The sequence below is a fragment of the Dipodomys merriami genome, unplaced genomic scaffold (genome assembly GCF_024711535.1).
Source record: "Dipodomys merriami isolate MVZ:Mamm:240054 unplaced genomic scaffold, mDipMer1.0.p SCAF_39, whole genome shotgun sequence".
Taxonomy (NCBI): Eukaryota; Metazoa; Chordata; class Mammalia; order Rodentia; family Heteromyidae; genus Dipodomys; species Dipodomys merriami.
The window spans coordinates 12,180,070-12,196,332 of NW_027205492.1; the positions used below are offsets into that span (position 1 = coordinate 12,180,070).

Genomic DNA, 16,263 nt, shown 5'->3' on the forward strand with positions numbered 1-16,263 from the left:
AACAGCGGCAAACGGTGCCCCACGGCCCTTGTGGGCTGGCCAGGCCCTCTTCTGTGGGCTGCAGCCTGGCGGGGTGTCCCCACGTCCCCAGACCCTCCCCCGGCCCCCACACAGCCCAGAGGCCATTGCTGCTTACCATCTTCCCAGTGGTAAACTGAGGCTGTGCACAGACCACATAGGCCACGGCACTTGGACCCCCACGGACTTGCTCCGGGGCTGGAGTCGGAGCTTCTTATTCAGGGTCTGGATGCTGGAACCCGGGGCTGAGGAAGGGGCGCAGCCCTTTGAGTGCCATGAGGGTGACATGTGTGTACCCCAACATTCTGCCCAGCTGCAGGCTGTTCTGGGGGTCCAGGCGGAAAGGCCAGCCCCGGGTCCCCTGGGGCCCAGCCTTGCTTCCACGTGCCTGGTGACAGCAGCATCGGTGACATTTGCAGCGACACAAACACAGCGTCTGTCTAAATGTTAACGGCCTTCTGTGTGCTGAGCTTCCGCCCCGCCCCGCGCCGCCCAGGCCGCTGGCGGCTGGAATTTTCCTCTCCCTGTCCTCTGCCGCAGAGCTGGCTCCAGTTCCCAGCACACCCTCCCTTCCTTCCTCCCTCCCTTTCTTCCTTCCTTCCTTCCTTCCTTCTTTCTTTCCTTTTCTTTCTTTCTTTCCTTCCCTCCCTCCCCTCTCTTTCTTTCCTTTCTCTTTCCTTCCCTCCCTCTCTCTCTTTCTCTCACCTTCCTCTCTCTTTCCTTCCCTCCATTTCCTTCCTTCCTTCCTCTCTCTCTCTCTCTTCTCTTTCTCTCTCTCTCTCTCTCTTTCTTTCTTTCCCTCTGCAAGTAGCTGGGGAGTTCCTCTCCTTAATTCCCGACCCCGAGAGCAGAAAGGCAATGACTGAGCCCCCACTTGGGGAATTATTAATTCTGGAAGGGGACTCTTATTGTGTAGGGTTTCTCTGAGTGTTTATTTATGAGCTTCTCCCCTGAAAGAGGGCACTTGCTTCCCAGGGAGCGAGCATGGCCAGCCAATTCCATGGTGGGAATAAGCATAAGAATCATAGCCACTATTTCCCAGGCGGCGGCGCACCAGTCCCCACGGGGGGAGCAGGTTTTCATACCCAACTATTTCACACGAGGAAACTGAGGCACAGAGAAGGGCCATTGCTTGGCCCGGGGAACTGGCGACAGGAAATTTCTAAGGCCAGACCTGCTGGGCTGGAAGCTCAGGCCCTTCCTGGTACGCCCTGGGGTCTCCAGGACACAGGTCCTACAGATGGCTCCCCTCGGCCAGGGAGGCTGGGAAGGAGAGGGCCGGGCCACAGGTCCCCAGGTCAGCGGGGGAGGAGGGGGCGCTGCCCTTCTGGACCCCTGGATTGAGGAGGGGAGGCGACCGCCACAGGCACTGCCAAGACACGCAGTGCAGCCAGAGACCCCGATGCCGCGCCCAGAGCGGCCAACAGATGGCGCCCAGAGCAGCGCTCGCGTCTGGTCACCGCAGCACAGGCCGGAGGCACGGGAGCCTGGTCTACTGCGCCAGGCCGGGGGAGTCGGCCAGGCCCCCTCTAAAGCCCCAGTGCATCCCAGCCCTTTTCATTCCTGCTGCACCCCGACGTGAGCAGCCCCCTCCTTCCTCTGCAGGAGACCCCGGCTTGCCGCAGTGGGCTCACGCCCAGGGCCCGGCGCCCTCTGAGGTCCCCCAGGTCTCCACCGTCAGTAGCAGCTCATGCCCCGGGGACTCGAGGGCCCACCCGTGTGCACAAAGCCCCGGCGATGCGCATCCCCTCCACACAGAGGGGCCCCCGGCCACCCCATGACCCCCACAAAAATAAGGTCCATCTCCACCATTCTGTGAATCCCCAAGTATGGAGCAGCTACAAAACGAACATGTCATCGATGACTCAAGTCAGCCTGGTTATAAGCGACTTGTACATGACACAGGTTTATTGTAATCGGGGTACATGTGCGTGTGTGTACACACATGTGCGTGCATGCATGTGCATGTGTTAATGAATTATGTGTGCATGGTGTGTGCAAATGTGTACACATGTATGTGTGCATGTGTATGTGTGTGCATGCGTGCGTGTGTGCATGTGTGTGTGTGTGTGTGCTCAGGCTGGAGCCCAGGGCCTTGGGCACGCAGACAGCACGTGTTGGTTGATCTCTGCCCCCTGCCCTTGTCCTAATGCAGGTGCTTAGATTGCCTTTAGCAAAGGTCCCCAGGAGAGTTTAGAACTTGCCGGATGTGTGGCCAAGTGTCTAATTGAATTGGGGCACAGCAAAACAGAGGGCTTGGTCCTAAAACCCCAAAACCGTGGTTCTGAGTGCCAGGTAGATGGTTCGCTTAACAATCAAGACAGCTTAGCAGAGCTCTGGCCCTCACCGGGCTTGGAGGGACGTCACTTATTTAGTTAAAAGTGTGCCCCGCCCCCGCAGCTCATTAGCTAATGAACTGCCCCCCGCTGAGTCATTTAATATCTGCCTATTGACTTTGGAAGGCGTCTGCCAAACAAGGTCTCCATTTGGACGCGGCTGGTGGGGACCGATTTTTCCCTGACTATCATCTGTCAACTAGATGCCTGGGCCCAGCCTGGCCACGCAGGCCACTGTGAGGCCACGCAGGGTATCCGCCACTGGTCAGGGTCAGCTGTTTGAAAGCCAGAGCCAGTGGTCAGGAGGAAGGCCGCCGGCAGCCGAGCCATTCACCCCGCGAAAGCCAGCTTGCATGCGGGAGCCTTTGCCCAGAAGTAGTGCTGGGGAACAGAAAAGCCCTGTGGTTGTTTTCTGACTGTGTTCTCAGCACTGTGGATTGCCCCCAGTGGAGACGTAGGGTCTTTCTAGCACTTTCTTGGTGACATCAGTTGAGCATCAGCCCTCAGATCGCCTCTCCCCTGCGGGCACGCCCTGTGTGTGTCTGGCGGAAGTTGACCCCTTGTTCTCCCACACTGCACGCCCCGGGGTGAGCTCTGCAGTCACCCACAGCAGCCCAGGTGGACAGCGTTTTCTAGGGGAGACCTAATTCCTATCTTCTTACACCCCTCAGCGGAGTTGTTTTCTGAGGAATATCCTTCCAAGCGCAAGCATTCCAAACATCAAGCTGACAAAAAACAAGGAGGTGCCCAATCAGAAAACTATGGAATGTTCTAGAAGGTTCCAGACTAAACCTCTGGCTGGTGTTTTGCTGCAGCTGGGTCCCAGTGCCCTTTTTAGACTGTGGCCCATCTTTACCTTCCTCCTAGTCTATGCTCAGCTCAAGGTTGAGCGGGAGCCCTGGGGCAGCCTGGCCCCCGGGGAAGAAGGGAAGGGGTTGGAGGACAGAGGTGCTGCCAGCGCCTCGGCTCACATCTCGGGTCACGCGGCACCGTGCCACCAGGGCACCGAGACGTCCCACGTGGTGACCATGTTTGGGAAGGCACAGCCCCCCCTCGCCTCCCTTCTGCTCCCCAGCCCTCCAGACAGTCTGACGTAGCTTCTAAATGTCCACACAGCGGGAGCAGAGGATCCGGCGTGTTCCACAGCCCACGTGGCCTCTGGACGCCCGCGCCACAGTCCCCCTGCTTGTCCTGGGATTCCAGGGCATTCCACGGTCTCCCCAGGAGGGGGGGGTGGGTGAGGCCACTGGCTTGTGCAAATAGCTTGCGACGAAAGGCCGGTGTGGTCCCGGTAGGAGTGTAAGGGGTCACTCACGGGACGTGCACCCGCGCCCCCAAGCCCTCTGCAAGCAGGGTAGCCTGGTCCACTCCGGGCCTGGGCCCGGCCTGCCCAGCGTGGCGGGCGGCTCAGCGGGCCTTGGGGTCCGGCAGCAGGTCGCCGAGGCCCGGGCCGGCGTTGTCCTTGGCGTTGTCCTTGGCGCTCTTGGCCATCCAGTAGAGCAGGAACATCCTGCGCTCGCTCTGCTTGCGGCGCAGCCGGCGCGCCATGCTGATGGGCGACTCCCCGTGCGCGTCCCTCTCGTGGATAGACGCCCCGTGCTGCATGAGTTGGGTGACGCAGTCCGTGTGGCCCATGGCGGCCGCCGCGTGCAGGGCCGTCCTGCCCACCGGGGTCTTGCTGACACAGCTGGCTCCTGTGACAGACGGAGGAGAGCCGGCTGAGCAGGCCTCCGCCCCGGGGCCAGGACCCCGAGGTCAGGGGGGCGCAGAGCTGGGGAGAGGGGGTGACCGTCCCCCCCGCCCAAGCCCACCAGTCCTGGCCTCGGGGGACTTTCCACACACCCATCTCAGCCTCCACAAACCCCATCCCATCACCCCAGGGGTGGCGGGGGGGTGTACAGCTCTGTGGCTCTACTGCACCCCACTCCGCCTGTATTACTGAAGAACTACTCATAGGCTTCCCATCAAACCCAGTCAAGGCTCCAATTATACCTGCCTTCTCTCGTCTGCAGAACTGCGTTCTGCATCCTGCTGCAGGCCCTTTGCACATGCCGCTCATCTTGCAAACAACATCCTCACCCCCAGAGCTCACACCTGTCTGTGGATTTCAGAACCATTTCCCCAAGAACCCCTTCCTTCATCTCCTCCCTGTACGAGCTCCATGGCAACCCTGTGTCTTCCAGAGTATTCTGTTCATGACAATTATTTGTCTAAGGTACTGGATCCCCCTCCTCAGCTCCCGGAGGGCAGCCGCTGTTGCTCCCCGGTGCCCGGCTCGACTGGCGCAAGGCCCTGGCTGCTCTTGGCCTCCTGTAGACGCACAAGCCAGTGCCAGGCCTTGAAAGTGGACTTGCGGAATTGAAGGCAACTCAATTAAATTCTGTGGGCCTTTCTGTCACCCGCCTGGAAGAGCTACGGCTGGTGTGTGGGCTACGCCGGCCTCCGCCCGGCACAGGACACAAGCCGGCGCGAAGTCGGTGTCACTTCCTAACCTCCGATGACATCAGTTACATCAGGCAAGGGCGGCTGTGGATGACTCAAAAGGCCACCGGGCTGGTCAAGGCCCTCTTTCGAATCACCACCGAGTAAGAGGCAGACAGGCCACGGAGGAGCCCCCTCCCCCCGCCAGCCCCCCCAAGCTTGGAGGGTTCTCCTCTCCGCCCAGAGGAAGCAGGCAGGTGGCAAGGAAGGAGCTGGGAAAGGGTGGAAGGAAGGGGCCCTCGTGTGAGACCCTAGACACCAACACCCCGTGCTGAGAGGAGGGCCGCACGGAGGTGTCCGCCTGCAGCCGCGGCCTGCTCATTAGGAATGCCTCACACCTCCGTGAGTGGGTGGATTCCAGGCACAGCAGAGGCCTTGGCTCAGGGACAGTACTGGCCAAAGCCTCTGCTATGGACAGACACACGGAGAGCACAGCGGCCCTGGAGCAGAGGTGGGGTGAGCAGAACATCTGGAGTAAGGAAACGTTAGAGGGTGAAGAGAAAGGAGCGGGGCTAGCCTGCTGACCACCGGGCCTTTGCCGCCCTGGGCTAGCCCAGAATGCGCTTCCTGGCATGTGACTGTCATGTGAGCCACAAGACCCTGCGATTTCCATCTCCTTGCAACAGAATCTTCTAGAAAACTGGGCCCTGGGAAGGCCTGGCGTGTGACGGGGCTCTGGGGTCCGTGTGAGGAGAGTGTCAAGACTTGGGGCCCTGCGCCTTTCTCAGGTGAACCCCTGGGCATTCAGGCAGCGCGGTTACCGTGTTCTAGCAGGTACTGCACGGCCTCCACGTGGCCCCTGTGGGAGGTGATGTAGAGGGCCACGAAGGCCCGCTGGGAGACCCACTGCGTCCACTGCTCACCCCGCAGGGCCTGGGCGTGCGCGGTACGGAAGGAGGAGTCCTCGCTGACGCCCAGGGAGGACAGCTGGGGGGGGGGGGGCGTCGGGTCAGTCTCGGTTGTCCCGGGCCGGGCAGGCTGCTCCACCCAAGCCGGGGCACGGTGGAGGCAGCGCGGGACATTGTCCCTGCCCGTGGTTAGCTGGGGCGGGCGGGGGGTCCCCACCAATGTCCCCAGCACCCCACAAGGAGGCATTCTGTCCCGGAGTCCAGGGTCAGGGGGGGAGCTGGCCTGGGGAGCAGAAGGGGCGGGGGCGGGGGGACGGTGCGACCGCTGTCGTCTCTGCACCTTTAAGAAGGGGAAAGGCCAGGAAGGACCTGGAAGGGAGTGGAAGAGTTGGGGGACTGGGCACCCCCTCCCTGCCAAGGGCATGGGGGTGGGGGGAAGCGGACGGCTGCTGGGGTCCTGGCCCTGCCTGGCCCTCAGACCCTTCTCCACTTCCTAGGGAGCTCAGAGCTCCCGCCCCGAGGTCCTGATGGAAGGACCCCAGCGGGCCCTCTCCCGCTGGGTCAATACCCCGGTCTTTATCCAGCTTCCCTCCCGCCCAGCAGGGCCTTGCGTGTATTTTCACACCAGAGCCCTGGGCTGACATCTCGGCTGCTTGTCAGCTTTATCAAGGGGAGAAAATGCCCTAAGCAGGACTCCTTCAGGGGTGGGGAGACAGTGGGGTCCCTCTCCCCTCAACACAAGGCGGGAGGGGGTGGTGCAGACGCTCCCAGTGTCGGTGGGAGGCCATGCTGAGGGGGTCATCTCCCTGCCCCCCACCCATGAGACATCCACGCAAAACCGCGCCTCCTCCCCCCCCAGCCAATCATGAAAGCACCTTGCTGGGGTCCCCCTCTGCCGCCGCCAGGAACAGCTCTGTCCAGCCGTCGTGATTCCAGATGCCCAGCGAGATGATGCCGCCCGGGACCATGTCGTGGAACTTCAGTGTGGTGTTGTCCAGCAAAATTCCTACAGGGAACAAGTTTTCCTTAAAACAAAAAAGTTGAGCCAGGTGCCGGTGGCTCCTGCCTGTCATCCTAGCTACTCAGGAGGCTGAGATCTGAGGATCATGGGTCAAAGCCAGCCCAGGCAGGAAAGTCCATGAGACTCTGATCTCCAAGGAACCACAAGAAACCCAGAAGTGGCGCTGTGGCTCAAGTGGTAGAGTGCTCGCCTTGAGCTGAAGAGCTGAGGAACAGCGTCCAGAGTTCAAGCCCCACAACCGACAAAAAAAAAAAAAAAAAAAAGAAAGAAAGAAAGAAAGAAAGAAAGAAAGAAAGAAAAATGTTGGGTCTGAAAGGAAAAAACAACATCAGCTGCATTTTCTAAGAGATGATCTGACCTTGGGTATTTAAACTCAGATTCTTTGAGAATCTAGAACCAAAAAATCTCACTGGATGATGATTCCATATGAGTCTCTTTGTCTGTTGTGGTTAATGCTTTTTAGAAAATTAATTTGGCCCAGCTCAGATAGAAGCTGGACACACACGCACACAAACCAATGGCACCAATTTATAAAATCCTGTAATTATCCCATTGCTGGAAAACATATGAGTCAGGACTGTTATTTGATGAGCTAAAGTCTACACGCGGAATGACCGGAACCTGACGTTCCATTAATGATGGAGCACTGTGTTCTCGCGCGTTATCTGTGCTCAACCAAAATACCAGCGCTGGCAAATGGCAGGACGTGCCTACTGATGTGACCCAAACAAAATGGTTGGATCTTTCAAATGACTTCACGCTGGCATGGCAGACGGTTGGATGCGGAAAATGCCTCCTTGGCCTCTCTATCCCCAGTGCCAGCGGCACCCACCACTGGAGTGTGCCACTCAGGAAGTCTGCGTGCAGTGCCACGGCTCCTGGGCTCCGTGTAGGAAGCTGGGTACTTGGACTGGGTGGGTGCCGGAGCTGTTGGGGGCCTATCACTCAGCACGACGTCCTGCAAACCCCGTCTCCAGGCGTTTGGTTTTTCTGTGACATGCACATGTTTTCTCTCGGGCCACCTCTGTTAGCTTTGTTCTCATGAGCAGTAAGAAGCCTAAAGTAACTGGGAGCTGGGAGCTCACACCTGTCATCCTAACTACTCAGGAGGCTGAGATCTGAGGATGACAGTTCAAAGCCAGCCTGGGAAGCCAAATCTGAGACTCTTATCCCCACTGAGTCAGCAAAAAGCCAGAAGTGGAGGCAAGGTTCAAGTGATAGAGCACCAAATCAGGGAAGAGTGTGAGGTCCTGAGTTCAAGTTCTAGTGCTGGCATGAGTCTCAACACTGGCACCAAGACGGAGGAAGAATCATCACCACCATCATCATCATCATCTTGAGTGATATTCATAAGTGCTGTGGGCTTGTGTGCAAAGTATTTAGTGATCACTTACCAAGTGCTTATGCTAAGCGCTCCATTCTCTAAGCCTCATAACGACTCTCTAAGGCACGTGGACCTGGTGTACCAGGGAGCAATCTGGGGCTAGCCCCTCCTCTCTCCATGCCTCCTTTGGTGTGCTCAGGGCTCAGTTGCTCCATTTGCTAGCTACAAAGCTAGGAGGTTCCAGATGGAGACCACCATGTACCAAGGGTGCTGTTAGGGTCCTATCTGTGGTTTGACCACAGTCAACCAACGATTCGTCTGGGACAATTTGAGCTAACGATGTTGAGGAAAGCTTTATCCCTGAGAAAGGCAGAGTCCACCATCACACACTGCCCAGCTCTTGCTGCCCAGCTCATCCCTTGATAGATAGGCAGACCCTGCCTTGGCTCAAACACTCATTACTACCAGCATGGAAGGCTGACCCTCAACCCGTGTACAGGCTCACTGCTTTTAGATTTGTGCAGCTTTGAGTTTCCACACACATGATCTCATCGGATCACCTTGGTCAGCCTTTCAGGTGGGCAGAAGCCGGGTCAGCCGTTATTTACAGGCTCTGGTCCAAGTCCCTCCTGCACAAGCCACGATGACTAAGCACAGCGCTGCAAAGTTCCGAGGGCTTGCTCAGTGACCACGGAGACCCTGGATTGTGACATCAGTGCCCACACGTATCCCCTTCCCACCCAGACCTGCTGGGGCTGGCTATCAGCATAGCTTGTCAGTGAAAGCAAATGGACCGAAGGTTTCCAGATGCTTGCACTGGGGGACCTAATTTTCTTCTTCAATGGCTCACCTTGTTAACATGTTCAGTACAGACTAGACTCAAGAGGCAACTTCTCTGTTTTGGTGCCAGTCCTGAGGCTTGAACTCAAGGACCTGAGGAGCTGTCCCTGAGCTGTTTTGGCTCCAGGCTCCTGCTCTACCACTTGAACCACAGCTCCCCTTCCAGCTTTTTGGTGGGTAACTAGGTAGTCTTTAAGTGGGGATCCTCAGAGCTCAGCCTCCATGGTATGAGGATTATAGGCGTAAGCCTGGCAAGGGCAGCTTCTAGCCAAATAAAGCCTTCCAAATTCACCTCCACCTCGGCATCTTTCAAACGCACCTATAGGAAAAGAAGTATGTCATGGAAAACCATTTAACCTACCATAAAGAGCACAGAGCCAGGAGTTCAGGCCTTCCCTATGCTTTGGGAGATTGTAGAGTCATTTCTGTCCAGAGGAAGAGCACCGAGAACTCTAGACTTTATGGGACTCGGCTGTAGCAAACTAGGAGACTAAGGCAAGGAAGGGGAGTGGGCAGTGAGCTGGCGGGTGCAGCCGTGCTCAGATCTGGCTCACAGCCCTGTAGCACCATGGTGATCTCTGTAAGATCAGCGCTTCACCATCTCTGGGCTGTTGCACAGAGAATGTTTTCTTGATTTTTTTGTGTTTTTATTTTTTTGCCTTGATTTTGTCTGAGCAAATAGAGCCTGTACCCATATCCTAAATAGTGTAGAAGGCTCAGGATAGGGCGGGCAGGAGACAGATGGAGGGAGAGCCAGGCCACATGGCCCTCAGCTTCATTCGTTACCTCTTGTGTGTGATCTGTTGGGACGGAGGGGTCTTGGAGTCCTGAGGTACAGTGAGCTTTGGGTACAGGGTTCTGATTCTGATGGCTCCAACTTTGAGCTTCTGATGTAGCCAATGACATAAATTGGAATTTGGGGTTCTGATACAGACTGGGTTAGTGCCAGTATTCAGGGAGGGGGTCAAAGGTGGACAGGGTTTTCTTGGAGGTCCCTGGTAAGGGCAGAATTTACTCTAGGTTTGGGGTTCTGGTGAGAGCCAGGTCTGTCCGTTTAGGGGTCCTGGCTCTAGGGAGGGTCTGTTCTGTTCTGGGACTGGAAGCCCTTGTATGTGCAGGATGTGTTTGGGGAACTGCAGTTCTAATGGAGCCCAGGGAGGAAGGGGGGGCAGGCAGGAATCAGGCCAGTCTACCCTGAGATTTGGGGGTCCTGAGGCTGATAGGGTCTACTTCAAGATCTGGGACCCTGACATAGGTGGGGTTTGGTTTAGAATGTTGGGTTCTGGTGGGCAGGTTTAACTAAAGAATCTGGGTTTCAAATATAGTTTGCTGTGAGTTTGGGGGCCCAGCTGCCAGCAAGCCTTGTTTTGAATCCTGACTGAGCTCTTAGGCTGGGCTTGGCTTCGGTTTGCTGGTCCTGAGGTGGGCAGCAGGTTTTATCCTTTGGCATCTTTTGGGAACAATGTGGCTGGAGGAGCTGGGTTCCCAGTGGTGGTCACTGGGGATTTGGTCTATGATTTTTTAAGATGGTGCAGGTTTGTTCAGCCTCGCGCTCAGTGTGGACATCACGGCTGGGGAGGGGTCAGCCTTCTGAGGTTGTCAGGACCTAGGGGCTTGGAATTCAAATTTGGCCACATTGGCTGTGTTTGTGTTGTGTTGTTTTGTTTTTTGGTGGGGTCCTACAGTGTGCTTTTTTTTTTTTTAACCTCTTGGGTGGTCACATAAAAACTTAGGGGTGTTGAGTTGGTTTGTTCTGGGTTTGGGGGCTCTGGAATGGGCTGATTTAGCATCTTGGTGTGGATACAATGGATGTTTGAGGGTTTGGCCTGGAGGTCTGGGGTCCAGTCTCGGGCAGGTTTGTTCTGGTTTAGTAGTATTTCTGACTAGGGCACCAGCAGCTTTGAGTGTGGGATTCTTTGGTTCGGGGAGGTCCTGCTAAGGACAGGCGTCACCCCAAGTTCAGCGTTATGTGGACACGCTTGGCTCTGGGATGGGGACATGAAGGCTTGAGGCACATGGGGAGAGGGGTCTGGGCTTCTGGAACGTTCTGCTATAGTTTTGAGATCTGGGCCCCGCCTGGGACAGGGTCCCGGGACATTTGGTGCAGGATCCTGGGGCCCAGGGTCCCGAGGGGTCCCGGGGGCGGGGTCCCAGGAGCGCGCGGCGGGCGGGCGGGCGGGGCGGCGGCCACCTTGGTCCAGGTAGTGCAGGCACTGCATGTTGAAGGGGACGCCCGCCATGAGGTCCAGCTCCTCCTTGAGCTCCCGAACCGTCATGTCGCAGCGGCAGTTGGGGACGCGGAAGAACTCCCCGGTCTCCTCCAGCCGCACCCGCATGCAGAACTCGGCCGGGGTCGTGTCCAGCGACGCGAGGACCGCCTGCGGGTCCAAGGTCCGCGGCCTGCCGCGGCTCCGGCCCCGGCCCCGGCCCGAGGGCCTGCCCAGCTGGGCCTCGCGGCCCCCGCACAGGGTGTCCCCGGGCAGCGTCCCGGGGTCCGCGGCCCGCACCTGCTGCATGGCGCCCTCCGACTGGCGGCCGCGTCATCAGTGCCTGACTGTGATGCTGGCAACCGGGGCCCTGCGCCCCGCCCCGGCCTGCGCCCCGCCCCGGCCTGCGCCCCACCCCGGCCTGCGCCCCACCTGGGCCTGTGCCCCACCCGGCCTTGCGCCTGGCCTGGGCCTGCCCCCTGCACCCCACCCGGGCCTGCTTCCCCTACCTGAGCCCTGTGCCCCCACCTGAGCCTGCGCCCCCACTTGAGCCCTGCACCCCGCCGGGGCCTGCTCCTCTACCTGGGCCTGCGCCCCCTTAGCCCTGCGGGCCCCCAGGCACCTTCTTGCCCGGAGGCGAAGAACAGGGTCAGCCCCTAAGTGACACGGTGCCTGTGGGCCATCTGGGGTTCATCAAGATCAATACTTGCCTGCACCCCGCTTTCCCCACACCCTGAACAGCCACTCTTCCACTGGGCAAACCGGGGTGGGGGGGGGGCAGAGGAAGAAAACGTTGGCGGCCCCTTTCTCCAAGCGTGCACACGCGGTCCTCCGTGCATCGTGTCAGGCAGGGACCGGCGGAGGCTGGCAAGGGCAGGCCAGGGCCCTGGGCCGGCTGAGGGGCCATCCATCCTGCACTGCAAACTCCCATGGGCACGAGTGGGCCTTTGTGATGGGGGGGGGGAGCAGACCTTCAGGGAAGGATTCAGACCCACCCACTTGAAGTGCCTGTACAAGTGTGGAGACCGTGCACACTGAACACTGCACACACACGTGCTGTGCATGCCACGTCCCGCCTGCCAGGGGTCTGTCCAGCTGAGAAAAGTCAGCTCTGCCCCTACCCCCCCCCCAGCTGAGGGTGGAGTCCAGGAAGCCAACCCACCCCTACCAGTCCACCCTGCACTCACAGGGGCTGGCCGGGCCGGGGCTGTGGCCAGGCAGAGCACAGGGCAGGGTGCCAACCACCTGAGAAAAACCCTGAGTGGCAGCCATGAAGAGTAAAATGTAGGTTTGAAAAAGACTTTGCAGAGAAATCAGTCATTAAAAACAAAACCACTTTCCAATGGAGAGGATTCATATTGTTAGACAATTTGACCATTTAAACAAATCTCGAAGGTTGGGTAGTTCACCAGTCTCGCCATCTTTACCAGAGCCTGTGATTCCACGAGCAAACTCCACCCCTCACAACGCAAGCTGAAGCCCACCTTGTCCCTAATGGAAAACGAAGCTCTGCATAAAACACACAATTTCAGCTGAGTAGTCTTAGTTGTTGCTTCAAAACTGATTTTAACAGGATAATCTCACTTTGTAAGCAATTAAAAAATGATACTGTGAGAGCAAATAAATATTTAGGCACATACTAAACACAATGGACCTAAAAAAATTACACAGCCTCTACTTTAATGGTGTTGACCTCTCCAAGTTACCCACATGCTGTGTTACAATTTGAAACACACATACACCTTGTTTGCTTTGGCACAGCATTGGCCCCTTCCTTTCTTTATAAAATATGAATTCAATGGAATCAGGGGCTTGGGAGCGGTATCCTGAACCAGGAAATTCAATATGTAGCTTCAAGAAGTTTATTTTTTAATGAAAGAAAATCCGTACAAAGGCAGGAGCAGAGGGGAGTGGTGAAGAGGCTGCTCTTCCTGCCTCCCTGTTCACTGTCATACGTAAGAGCAGAATGAGAAGCATGAGTCACCTGTTTAGAACTACCTGTTAGAAGAACCTTGGATTCCTGGTGAAAAGTCGCTTCCAAGGCTAGAGCATCTTTTAGTCCACAACTCAAGAGTGTGAAATCTTAAGTTCTGTGTACTTGAGTTGATCTGAAGAGCCCTTAATTTGGCCCCCAGATCTCTGTATTTGCAGACAAGTTCTAAGCACAGCTGCACTTTCATAGTTCTGTGAGGAGGCCAAACCACGAGAAAGCCAGCCCCCCTGCCATTCACTATCAGCCTTCCTCTCCAATTCTTAACACAGGGCAAAACTCCCCATCAGAACGAGAAATCCAGCGGCCTTCTGCCTTATCAAAGACCAGCACACTTCTTGGGACAGATTTCTGCAAGAAGGGAAAGCCCAAGGACCCGAGGGAAAGTTCCAGAAGCACAGTATCAGACAGGCTGCCATAAATCATTCTAGTTCTCTTTGAACTACCACGGTTTTCAAAGGTAAACAAATGGAGCTATACTTGCAGTAACTCAAGTGGAACATAAATTCAAATGATGTATTTGTTCAGCTTGCTTGTGGGAAGCTAACAGCCCATTCATAGATTTTCTTCCTGTCAAGCGTTATTTACAGATGTACAGTATTTCAGTTAAAAGTAAAACACCATAAACTATATTTTATAGGAAAGCACAAGAAAATATGTATGTCTATGGAAGACTTACATAAGCTTCTAATGAATCTGTGACTTTACTGGCGGGAAGGGATGTTAAATAACAGTCTGTCCAAAAGAAGCAAATTGCTGGCCGCAGTCTGTTGGCATGGAGCCCCCGCCCTTTGGCAGACCAAATCTACAGGGGTGGAGGAGTGGGGTGCCAGCCAACTGTCTGGAATAAGCCCCACCTGGGGTTCGGGCGTGCGGGCTGTGTGTCACAAGAGGCCGGCCCTCTGAGTGGCTGCAGGAAAGCGCAGGCCTTCCCTGTCCACTGACATGTACAGCCAGTCCTCCTTCCCTCGACAAGCCACTGTCCACACCACCGTCAGTGCACCACAGAGGAGCTAGCTCTGCTTGCCTACAGCAGGAGAGTCTAGAATATTCTGCCGCTTTGGTTCCAGGGTGGCAAAGAAGGAAACATCTTGGTCCCGATCAGACTGCAAAGTCAAGACAGTCTCTTCATCGTTGAAGATGAGGGTTTCCGGCATTTCTAAAATAAGCTAAGAAAAGAAGACAAGAGTTTGAATCCCATGTGCCATGAACTGTGTTCCCAAACACCCTGCAGTCTTGCTGACTGACCATGTCAGCCATCACATGGCAGCAGACCACTTCTCACGGAACAGCCCTACACCATCCTTTCAAGTATAAAATGTCATCAAAAGATACTTAATAGGCTTACTTAAAACATTACAATGAGCTGGGCAAGCTGCTGGTGGAGGGGACTGAGAAACGTGAAAGAACTGAAGCTGTTTCTACATGGAGCCATCCAAGAGTGGTGCAGCTTCTATACAGCCTCTTCCCTCATCCCAGTTTATAATAACTAGCTAGGCCAGGTTTGCTGACTACAAAATAGTATCATTTTCAATTCAATAGCAGCTGAGACAAAGTCTGCTTTTTCATAATCCTTGATGTCCTAACTCAAAAGTTAAGGAGCTCCCCTTCTTGCTAGAAAGCCATGAAACATTTTACATTTTACACTTTTATTACATATAGACCGAGTTACATCCGATTCCTTTGTCATTTCAGACATAAAAAACATTGTGGGTTGAAGCTGCTATGTTGATTCACAGACCAATGGCCAAATGCACTGCCTTGTAGCCTGCCACGGTGAGCCAGACGATCTTTGGTGGCTGTTCTTCGAAGTGAGGAGGGTGCCGGGTGCCACAGACCTTTCTCCAGTAGCGTCCCGAGCAGGTCCTGCAGTGCCCTGCAGGGTCCAATGCGAGGCTCAGAAGGCTGGGAAGCAAGTGTTCCACAAAGTGGTCCACGGGGACACATTCCTCATGCACCACGGCCTATGGCAACAAAGGGCCATGGCCAAAAAGTGACTTGCAAGTCCACACACATACACATACACTCTGTCTCTCTTCTGAAATCCCAAAGAAGCAATTTTGGAATCTGCACCTCTGAGGGATGCTAGATTGTGAACCTTAGGCTCGGGGCTTGGCTGGCTTACAAACGGATTCATTCCAGTAGAATGAGGTACAGAGGTGTGAGATCTGGAGGGGAGCATGGGGGTTTGGAGCCAGACAGACTGAAACTCAAGACTAAACATAGTCATGGAGCAGCTTCCTGTCTTCAGGCAGCCGCCTCAGGTCAGCACGGCAGGTGGTGAGGGCTGAGGGTGTCTTGTAAGCACTGTGAGCAGCGAGCACCGCAGGCCCTGGGCACTACAGCAAGGAGCGCAGCTGCAGGTAACCCGGCCAGCTATGTCTCCACTTACAGGAGTTACATCCATTCCCTCATTCAGTGGTGAGGCGAGGACAGTGGCGGTGTGCATTCCGTGTCCTGTCGGTGTTCCTACTGCAGGACAGGTGCTGGGTGTGTGCCACAGGTGTGTGGCCCTGGGCAGCTGGCACCCACATGTGCCCACAGCAAGGGGAAAGGCGCCAATGGCTAGCAGGAACACTGACAAGCGGACGTGGACTTGGCCCTCACCCAGATGGTGGACTGCAAGTTGGCCCTGGCCACTCCAGGTTCCTGCCCAGGCCATGTGTGGACAGTGGTGACAGGCCTGGTGGGGGGAGGGGGGAACAGTGCATGGTGACTATGTCTCTCTTCCTCTGGTTTGTGTTTTTCTGAGTTTCCTGCACCTTTAATAACTAGTGAGAACAACCACTAATTTTCCAAATCTTAAAGCGTTGAAAGCTAAGGGCAGAAATAATTTGCTTCGGGGCTGGGAAGGTGGCTCAGTGGTAGAGCGCTTGCCTTGCACGCATGAGGCCCTGGGTTCAATTCCTCAGCAACACATAAGCAGAAAAAAAAAAGCTGGAAGTGGTGCTGTGGCTCAAGTGGTAGAGCGCTAGCCTTGAGCCGAACTGCTGAGGGACAGAGTTCAGGCCCACGACCCACCCCCCCAAAAAAAGAAAGAAAGAAAGAAAGAAAAAAGAAAAAAAGAAATAATTTGCTTCTGCTTTCCTGATGCATGCTTCCTCAAAAAGGGCTGTTCTGCTGTGTCATCATACCTCCTAGTCCCAATAGGGGGCGCTCGTGAGCCCTATGGCTGTGATGTTTACAGAGGACAGAAAA

General features: G+C 55.9%; 2 protein-coding genes across 9 annotated transcripts in view; both read right to left on the reverse strand.

Moving 5' to 3' along the window:
- Positions 1–1,872: 1,872 nt before the first annotated feature.
- Ankrd60 (ankyrin repeat domain 60) lies at positions 1,873–11,334 on the reverse strand. The gene is made up of 4 exons (XM_069990060.1): positions 11,060–11,334; positions 6,559–6,689; positions 5,597–5,762; positions 1,873–4,048 (listed from the first exon to the last, which is right to left on the reverse strand). The coding sequence occupies exons 1-4, from the start codon at positions 11,202–11,204 to the stop codon at positions 3,762–3,764; spliced, it is 729 nt and encodes a 242-aa protein (XP_069846161.1). The 5' UTR covers positions 11,205–11,334; the 3' UTR covers positions 1,873–3,761.
- A 1,124-nt stretch (positions 11,335–12,458) lies between these two features.
- Positions 12,459–16,263, reverse strand: part of LOC138805304 (serine/threonine-protein phosphatase 4 regulatory subunit 1-like) — a 73,645-nt gene continuing 69,840 nt past the window's right edge. For 7 of the 8 annotated variants that reach the window (XM_069990066.1, XM_069990063.1, XM_069990061.1 and 4 more), the window contains one exon: positions 12,459–14,234. The gene's annotated coding sequence lies outside the window, so the exon portion shown is untranslated. The remainder of the gene's footprint in view (positions 14,235–16,263) is intronic. The other variant, XM_069990065.1, reaches the window with a different exon arrangement.

Coding starts and splice junctions, on each gene's coding strand:
- Ankrd60 (XM_069990060.1), bottom strand. CDS start 11,204: ATGCGGGTGCGGCTGGAGGAGACCGGGGAGTTCTTCCGCGTCCCCAAC. Junction 6,690..11,059: donor CCTGCACTACCTGGACCAAG/GTGGCCGCCGCC, acceptor TGTTCCCTGTAG/GAATTTTGCTGGACAACACC. Junction 4,049..5,596: donor GCAGTACCTGCTAGAACACG/GTAACCGCGCTG, acceptor CGTCTGTCACAG/GAGCCAGCTGTGTCAGCAAG.